Source organism: Frankliniella occidentalis, unplaced genomic scaffold (assembly GCF_000697945.3).
Source record: "Frankliniella occidentalis isolate FOCC.00 unplaced genomic scaffold, Focc_3.1 Scaffold560, whole genome shotgun sequence".
NCBI lineage: Eukaryota > Metazoa > Arthropoda > Insecta > Thysanoptera > Thripidae > Frankliniella > Frankliniella occidentalis.
The window spans coordinates 89,847-99,559 of NW_026267676.1; the positions used below are offsets into that span (position 1 = coordinate 89,847).

At 51.4% G+C, this 9,713-nt stretch overlaps 2 protein-coding genes across 3 annotated transcripts in view; both read left to right on the forward strand.

The window, feature by feature from the left end:
- Positions 1-9,713, forward strand: part of LOC113206450 (rootletin) — a 54,398-nt gene that overhangs the window by 4,717 nt on the left and 39,968 nt on the right. The window lies entirely within an intron of this gene.
- LOC113206451 (uncharacterized) lies at positions 7-3,636 on the forward strand. The gene has a single exon (XM_026422548.2). The coding sequence runs from the start codon at positions 117-119 to the stop codon at positions 1,830-1,832; it is 1,716 nt and encodes a 571-aa protein (XP_026278333.1). The 5' UTR covers positions 7-116; the 3' UTR covers positions 1,833-3,636.

Below are 9,713 nucleotides of genomic sequence, written 5' to 3' on the forward strand. Positions count from 1 at the left end.
CCGCAGCCAGCCCCGCCAGCCAGGCCGGCCATCCCCAGGCCAGGCCATCCCTAGGCCACCCCAGGGCCGCAGGCACAGCCGCAGGCACTTCGCATCCTCGCCCCACTCGCGTCGCCATGCCCGCGTGCACCAACGAGAGCCTGTCCAAGCTATGGCCCGGGTCACCCGGTTCCCCTGGGTCGCCCGGGTCCCCGGCCGGGTCGCCGCCATCCGGGTCGTCGCCGTGCTCCCCCGCGTCGCGCTCGCCGCCGTCCACGTCGCCGCCGCCGCGCCTCCGCCGTTCGCTGTCCAGCTCGACGGCTCTGGCCTACCCTCGCGAGCAGGCCTCCCCGCCGCCGATCCAGCACCATCACCACCATCACCACCACCACCACGAGGAGGTGTCGGGCGGCCTGCTCGCCCTGCTGATCGGATGGTACCCTGCCTTCCTGCTTCGCTTCGCCCGCAACCTGGTCGCCGCCCTGGTTTACCTGTCGTGGAGCCAGCTGCTGCTGGCCGGCCCCACCCTCTGGCTGTCGGCCTGGCTCTGGCTCTTCTGGAAGGCTGTGCAGCTGCCGCTGGCGCTCATCAAGGGCGTGCTGCAGCGCCTCTACACGCCGGCCGCGGAGCGCGCGCGCCGCAAGCGCACCGTGCTCATCTCGGGCGGCTCCTCGGTGCAGGCGCTGCACCTCGCGCGCAACTTCCACTCGGCCGGCACGCGCGTCGTGGTGTGCGAGGTCGAGGGGCTGTTCGGACTGGCGCGCTTCTCCACCGCTGTGCACCGCTTCTACACCGTGCCGGTGCCGTCGGCCGACAAGGACTCGGCGCTGAAGTACGTGCGCGCCCTCTGTGACATCGCGATGCGCGAGGAGGCCGAGTACTACCTGCCCGTGTGCTCCAGCACGCCCGCCTACTACGATGCTCTGGCCAAGCCCGACCTGGAGCTGCTCGGCTGCAGCGTGTTCTGCCCCGGGCTGGAGCAGACCTCGGCCCTGGACGACACCTTGGAGGTGCTCCGCCGATGCCGCGCGCGCGGCCTGGCCACGCCGCTCTTCTACCCGGTGCACTCGCGCGACGAGGTGCTGCGCCTGTACGAGGCAGGCGTGCTGCGCCAGTCGCGCTTCTTCCTGCAGCTCGCCGGCCTGGACGGCTGCCGCGAGCGCATCAAGCTCGCGCTGCCCACCAGCCGCCACGAGTTCCGCGCCATGGCGCCCGCCGTGTCCCCGTCCCTGATCGCGTCCCCTGACTACCGGACCTGGGTCGTGGTCCAGGACGTGGTCGGCGAGCACTTCCTCACCTGCACGACCGTCAAGAGCGGCCAGGTGGTGGCCAACGTCACGTGCCGCTTGGAGCAGGGCCTGGTGCACGTCGAGAGCGAGGAAGTGACGCGCTGGCTGGAGGCCTTCTTCGCGCGCATGCCCGTCACCGGCCACTTTCGGTTCCGGCTGGTGCGGCCCGCCTCGGCCTCGGCCTCCACGGGGCTGCTGCCGCTGGGCTGCCGGGTGGGCGTGTCTCTGCCCTACCTGTGCCACACCTCCGTGCACCCGCGCATCGTCATCAAGCCGTGCCGCCACTTCAGCCGGCAGGCCTCGGGCCCGCTCGTGTCGGGCTCGGGCCGCTACTGGATGCACGAGGCCGTGCTGGACACGCTCAAGCGGCCCAGCGTGGAGGCCGTGAGCAAGTTGATCGGGACGGTGCTGGACAAGCGAGAGGCCCTCTTCGTGTTCTGGGACCCGCTGCCCTACTGCGCGTACTACCACCTGCAACTGCCCGCCCGACATCTGCTGGGCTTTCTGCAGGGTCGCAGCAGCACCTGTCAGCGCACCGCCACAGCCCCCGTCGCCGTGAAGTGAGCATCTGCAGCTGGCACCAAACGGCCGGAGCCCTGTATGCTACTGCAGCTGGCCCGCGTCTGGACGCACCTGCAGCAGCCTCCTCTGGATGAACCTGCAGCGAGCTGTTGCGCCTCCAGCTGGCCTGCAGCTGGCTCGCGCTCTGCCTCTAGAGACACCTGCAGCAGCTGGCACTCACTCTGCCTCTAGAGGCACCTGCAGCTGGCACAGTTTTCGCGTCCAGGAAATTGTCATGTCCTGTGTGTTTGACCTCTGTGACACTCGGCACCCATCAGTGACATGTGAACAGCCCTCGACCGCGAATCACTTTGGCCAGTATTAAGAGTGCCATCTAGTCACCCGTCCACCTCAAATCGTATTGACAGTCGCCACGCTCGACCTCTTAGGCTGCCCTGGAAGTTGGCGTTGACTTTTGAACCGTAGCAATCGCCGAGTCCACTCGTTTGTTTGCGCTGCCACAAGTGGATATTACGTCAATATGAAAACAGAATAATTGTGATAGGAGGAGACACGCTGGTTTTATTTTACCGTACTTTCTTTTTAAAAAAAGCCTTTTTAATATTTTTCCGGTTTAGAGAATAGTTCGTACCCTTAGTTTCATATCCCGTTTGTGACGCAGTGGATCCTGTACGCGTTGTCTTTTATTGTTATATCCGAGTGACATCGATGTGAATCTTATTGCGATCGGAGGAAGGTGCCTGGGCTGGGCAAGGGTAGCTCGAGGGGTAGCCCGGTTGTAACGTAACGTCCCCCTCCTCCTCGGCCGCTTGGCTGTTCGCACTGCGCCACACTTACTGCGCCCGCCCTGGCCCCGGCCCCCTCCCGGTCAGCTGACCCGTGCGCTCTGCACAGTCAGTCTGCGCGCTTGTCAGCTGCACCTCCAGCCCAGCCTCTCGCCGCGTGACCAGACTCACCCTCTCACCTCCCAGCCTCTCCGGCCAACTGACCAATTACCGGCTGATAGGGACAGAATCATGTTGCTGATGTAAGACTCCGTAATGAGTAATGATGCTGAAATGAGAGAAAGAGGTGGGGAAGGGGTAGGGAGATATAACGGTGGGTGGAGGGGGTATGGTCCGGACGAAAAAGAAAGACAGGACCGCAGGGGTCAAATGTGCCTTGGTAAAGATGAGTCGCTTTTGTCGCTCGCTCGCCACGTGATGTCCTCTTATCACTTTTTGCATTCACAAAGACATTCCAAAGTCGAAAAATAAAATGGTGCCTCGGTACAGTCTGTCTGGCGACGGTTACTAACGGCGAAAGATGTCAAAAGTTTCGTAGCTGACAAATCCTTGTGTGTAGATGTCGTAAATGAAAGCTGGCTTGGCAGCGGCCAAGTTTTGAGAGTAGATTTTGGACGGTTGAGCGTTGCCGTACGTAGATAAAATAAGTTTTTGCATGTCAAACGTTTTACATAAGTTGACGCTCATAGACCATAAGTTGTTTTTTTCCTTCTGATTTTACGTTAATTTTTATCGTGCTGTAATAATTGTGACTTTATCGTGCTTATTTATTTATTTTTAATTCTTCACATCGCCCCTTTTAGGATTGTTTCACCTTGAAACACGCTCATTCGATGTTGTCTTCTTTCGAGAGAAGTCTTGAAATTTAGGGGAAACGAGAATGATCTACTCAGATACTGAAATACTCATTTTATGTCGTTTGTTTGTGTACGTAAACTTTGTGAAAAGACTGAATCCTTTTACTGTTGATATTGTTGTTAGTTTTTGTATTATATGTGGGAATGTATATTTTTTCACCCTTTTACTTTTTTTTCACATTAAAATGTACACAATAATCTGGGTACGGCGTCTCCGTTGTATATTCCTCGAACATCGCTTTATCAACTCTCGACACGTCACGTCGTCACATAAACACAGAATCTTGGTTAAAAAAAGGACTTGCAACTTGTGCCCATTATTTCCAACAGGGCGCGCTCTTTCAATTTGCTTTGAGCCACACGACCTGCACGCGTGTGCAAACAACCCCGCGTGTGTTGTGTCCACATGGCCACTGGGTTCATGTCTACAAAGCATTTTCCTCGAATCATTGAGCTTATCTCTTCGAACTTTCGAACCAAGAGTTGTCTAAACCTGGAGCAGCCGCTATCTACACAGCCAAGAGACACATTATAATTTTATCGCTTTCCACCCTCACATGCCTTTTTTTTAAAAATCACACAAATCGGTTTTCAATTTTTATTTGCAACGCAAAAAAGGGGGCAAAAAAATCTCATCTCCCTTCTAAGCCTCTGACGCATCTCTAAAAAAAATACCTTCACATCGCAATCAAAACCTTTTTGAGTCAATGGGATGTTCTGTTGTTTCTTTAGTTGTCGATAGGACGGTTCATCATGGCCTTGAAGTAAACTCGACCTTTTAAGGTCGTCGCCCTCTCCGTCCCCAAATCGCCTCGCTGAGTCGCTACGTCGTCCCCGCCCCGCATCCGCTGGCCAGGGCGCCCGCCCCCGTCCGCGCCCCGCCAGCTGTTGCTCCTTCGAGTTTAAGAAATAGAATGACGTAGGCGGCGCAGGTGATGGGGAAGATTCCTATACCGAGAAAGAAGTGAAGACATTGAAGTAACACCCTCCAATCACATCCCCCGTGCCCATCGAAACACAAAACAATACAGTTTCTTCTTTGACCGCTCTCGCCTGCCTGCAGCTATGTGTGGCTGCTGTTGATGTTGTTTTCTTGCGTCCCTCGATGCCCCGCAGCCCCGCACTTGTTAGTGTGATACAGTTTATCTCTGAGGTTCCTCCCAAAACGGCCTGCCCATTAGACTGTGTGGCCCGTTGCTGTGGAGATTGGAAGGAACGGGGGAAAAGGGGGGGAGAGGTCAAAACACAAAAATATTGGCTGGAAGTGGAAAGAATTGGAGCTTAATTTAAGACTTCCCCTGCAATTGTATACCATATATATGGTCCTTGGACCTTCGATCCGAGTCCAACCCCTTTGGGCGTGGTCGAAAAACACAACAAGCATAGGAACGAGTCATTTTTCAATGCGAATCTTGCTGGGCTGGGAGTATACAGGGTGGTCCGCCAGCCCCGTGCTTTCTTCTGGTTACAGTGTACCGGATGCAGGCGTGCGGGCGCACTGATAAATTAAGTGTGCATCTCCGCAATTGTGCACTTGCAAGTGTGCAACTCCTCAGTTGAGCACTAATTCCTACAGAGTGATCGTCCAATTAAACGAAGTGCTCAACTGAGGAGTTGCACACTTGCAAGTGGACCCCTACCTCGGTGCAACTCCTTGCAAGTTAACTTGCAGCACAACTGTTAAGCAGTTGCCCATTTAGTTTACCAGTGCGGTGCGGACTTGCCTTTCGTCGCTTATGGAGGCGCCTTTCGCCACAGTGGGACAAAAGGGTCAAAAGTGCACAAAAATATTCTTTGGTCAAAACTGATTCAGATAGGCAAGAACTTCTGGTAAACTATTTCGATTATGATTTCGACTCACAATGGCCAATCCAACTGTACTAAAAGCACGAAAACGGCAAAACAATGCCTAAGAAGTCAAAATTCTTCCCTTTGCGAAGGTCACGGTTTTGTCTGGTTTTTCTGCATCAACTTTTCACTGGCAATCCGAATATCTCATCATCCGGTTCCAGTCAGGATCTTAACTGTCGATATTTCGCGTTATGTTTGACATTTTACAGCATTTTTTTTGCCGTTTTCGTGGTTTTGACACTGTTAGATTGGCTATAGTGAGTCGAAATCTCAATCGGCTTAGTTTTAAAATTACTTCTCGCCTACCTGAATCAGCTTTTGGACCAAAGAATATTTTTTACGTACCTTTCACCCATTTGTTCCAACCACTCTGATTACGGCGCCGTTCGAGTATGCAACCCGCCCCCACGCCTGCATCCGGTACAGCATGACCAGACGAAAGAACGGGGCGGACTGACCACCCTGTATAACAAAGTAGATAGTTTCAACTTGGTTCAAAAAACTTTGCATTCATTTATTATAAATGAACCCAGGGCTTAACTCTCACAAGATGCCCATCCTGAATTATCATAGTTTAAACCAGAGGTAAGTGTTTTAGAGCCTGGTATAAGTACGCCCACAAATGCTCAGTGAATCGATAACGTCGACGTTTTTAACATTTAATTTCGACTTAATTGTAGAATCAAAGTTTGGCAGTCTTTACTCCAAAACTAACGGGTTTCACAGTTGGATAGATGACTTTGAAGTTCCCAAACTATGCCAATTTAAAACTTTATATTTTACTGATCAAACTATTTTGGGGGTGCCGAGTATTTTTTTTTTCTTTGCTGTGAGTCCGTCTCTTGGTGGCGCGGAGGGGGTTGAAACCCGTTGACCCGCGCGGGCGCGGGGAGGAGGGGGGGCTCTGGGCTTGGGGCGGCTGGGAACGCCTGACAGCGGCGGGCGCCAATCACGGCGCAGCCCGGCGCAGCTCCAGAGGCCAATCGCGAGACAATTAGATAGGATGTGACGTCGTCGAGAACAAACTTATCGGCAAAACCATCGTCCGGGGGGGCTTCACCTGTGGCAGAGTATAGCACCGGCACGGTAAAATTTTATGAAAGTCTCTTATAACAAGCATATACCATTTTCATAAAATTTTCATAAATTTTTATTATAATTTTTAAAACTATCCGAGTGTTGTTGTTATGTGTACGATGAAATCATGATTTAGAAAAATGATTATCGAAAAGTTCGACTTGCAAGCAATTGCAAGTAGGCCTATCTCACACCTTGTTACTGCATGAACAGGGAGACTGTCTCTGTTTACTTTTTGTGCGTTTTGCGGACGGTCAAGACGATGCACAGCGTGAACGACCTGGCGTTGACGCAAACCGGCGCCCTGTGGAATAAACACGGCAGATATCCGCTGCTATCGGGAGATATGATTCACGGTTGCCAGGCGAATGACGGATTGAAATTCATCACTCCAAGCTTGGGCTCATTATCTGGCCGGGGTCAGGTACACAAATTGGAATCTCAATTGGAATATTTGAGGCTTGATTAAATACGGGCCGCAATGAAAAGAAAAAAGAAAAAAAAAAGTGCCAAAGGTAAGGGGGCACGGTTTGTTGAGGTAGGCGCGTTTTTCATGAAGTCAAAAGTCAACTACAGTCCACTTTACACAATTGCTTTAAAATTGACAAGAAACCACTTAATTTAACTACATTAAGAGGGGAGATAGAGCTAGTTACTAGATGCACATGATGTACAGGCCATCGCTAGTGTGCAGTCGGAAGTTATTTGCTTTTCTGTTCAGCCGTGGACTGGTTAGAGAGTTGACCTGACAGTGTACATGATCTTCTGTGACATTCCTGGTGTACGGTCTATCTTTGGTATCGTTTCTAATTCGACCCTTGCGATGGGTTGCCCATCACGACCCGCATCAGGTGAGCCGCAGCTATCTACCTTAAGCTGCTGTTCAGGCTGCTTGTATGTATCCGCATCGAAATAGTAGTCGCACCGAGGGGCCAATAACTCCGCTGGAATCATGTATACACTGGAAATGCAAGTGTGTGAATGTCGCTCACCTGCAGGTGAGCGACATTCCATTCGTACACTTAGGGGGGTTAAGGTGTGATTTTTTCCTGGAAATTTCACACGTTTACCCCCCTAAGTGTACGAATGGAATGTCGCACACACTTGCATTTCCAGTGTACACCTGCCTGGGAATCATCAGGGTAAAAATTAGTCGAAATCAACAGAAATCGCTTAAAATAAGCGGGGAACTAGTGGAACTGGTACAAATTAGTCGAAATGAGCGTTTTCTACCATTAGAAATGAACATAAGTGGACGGGAATCACTGGGAATCAAGGATTTCGGGAATCATGTGTACACATCAAAAGGGAGTTATTGCCCCCTCGAGTTGCACCGTTTGTAAAGTTGCAGTGTCCTCGGGATCAACCCAGCGACGGGCGTAGCTACGCGAGGAAGAGCACCCCGCGCCCGCAGACAACAGCATAGGCCAACCCGCGCAAACGAAAGCACGTCTGCTTTGTCTCATCTACCCTTGTGATTGTGCGCGACCCTGGACGTAGCCTGCTCTCTCTCTCTCTCCCCCTCCCCCCAAGACTGCTGACGCCCGTGACGCGCGCGCGGATTTAAACACAGCCGCGCTTGTGGACGGGCGGACGTGACCCCATCCCCATCCGCGGAAACGAAAGGAGAGGAAAAATACGCGCGCAACAGAAACAATGTTGCGCAGTTGCGCACTAACTGTAAGGCGCAGTACTGCGTCTAAGTAATTTCTTTTGTAAATAATTTGGTGCACTCGGCGTTTAATCAATGAAAGCGATCTGGCGTTATTAGCCTAGAACAGCCAGCCCTCCATCTAATACTAAATTTGAAAATATTAACTACATGGTGTGATCTTAGCGATGGGATTTGCTCTGTATATGTTCTGAGGTCTTTGGCATTATAAAGTGTTACTCTAATGGCAACCTCACAGGTAAAAATCCTCCGGCTTTTTCCTTTGTCAGTCTTAAATTTTTATTTAAAAAAAGAGAAGAAAAAAAAAGAAACACAAACAGATAAACGACAAAGAATTAACAGAAACAAACACATGTGTTGCTGCAGCTTTTCCTTTCTCACATACTTTAATGATCTAAAATCTTTCCTCTGTGACTTTTAGCCCCGCAACTCGCGGCTTTCGATCCGATTTGGGCCAACCCGATACGCCACTCGCAAACAAGCTCAAATAAGACTTGTGTGATCAGACCTTTGCAGCGTGATCGCGGGCATATCGCCCCCGTGAGGCCGCCCCGCCCCGCCAGCGTCTATGCGGAAGTAGAGTAGGACACACCGTCTGGCGACCGTCTGGACCCTGGCTGGTGCCTCAGACCGCCCGGGTCAGTCGACTGAGACGGGCCCGAAGGCGCTCTGGAAATCCAAGTGTACGAATGTCGCACACCTGGAGGTGAGTGAAAAGATTCACACACCTGTATCTGTGCGCCAAAATATACGTAAACCTGTAGGTGTGCGATAAAACATTTACACACTTTGTAAAAGTAGCTATTTACTCTCCTACAAGTATGTGAATGATAATTTACACATACGTGTGTGCAAAAATTCTGTCGCACACCTGCAATTGGGCAAATTTCCCCCCCACTCGCAGGTGTGTGACTGTGACATATGCACACTTTGACTTTCAGTGCGCAGCCTTACTCGCAATGCGCACACTGGGTACGACCGGTCAAGCTCTTGACCCTTATACCAATATTCTTCGGGCCATTCGACTCTGGATTTCTTGATTTTTGGGTTTCAAAGCATATGTCTTTTGTATACTTTGGGCGGTAGTATAGGAGAACAACGGTAGCCCCGGGTAGGACTGCACATCCCTGTAGAATTGCAAATTTTCAGAAATATTCACTCATCATTACGACAGCTCGGCGCCTGCAGGACTCAGGGTGGGCCACCCCGCATCACACGCATGCACCGAAGGCAAGATGTTGCCTACCTAGCAGGCGCTACGAGACCTTGCACTGGCTGAACTTATGTGCATTTTTGTAAGAGAACAGGCGCGTTTTCTGAACCATGTCACCACAATGCAGGTGATAGTTTGAGTTACCGTGTTCATTACGGCGTGACCACTATGTGATCACGCCCCTATGTCGAATCCCGCGCACACAACGTTTTTAAGATGTTATTATTCCTTAGATCAGAGTCAATTTTGTGTTTCCGGTTCTGCGCCTCTCTCTTGTTTATTATGCCTTTGCTCCTCTGCCACTGTGAAAAATAGTAGGTAGGTTTACAGGAAAATTTTCCTTGACGCAAGTTGTGAAATTACAATTTGAAATCGTAAAAGATTCATCCAGAACGTATTGCCTTTAAAGCCATTGGCGAGTAAAAAATCTCGTCTCGTAAATATACTACCTAAATTATAAGTAAAAAA

What these genes read in the sequence shown, in the direction of transcription:
- LOC113206451 (XM_026422548.2), top strand. Translation starts at nt 117, where the DNA reads ATGCCCGCGTGCACCAACGAGAGCCTGTCCAAGCTATGGCCCGGGTCA.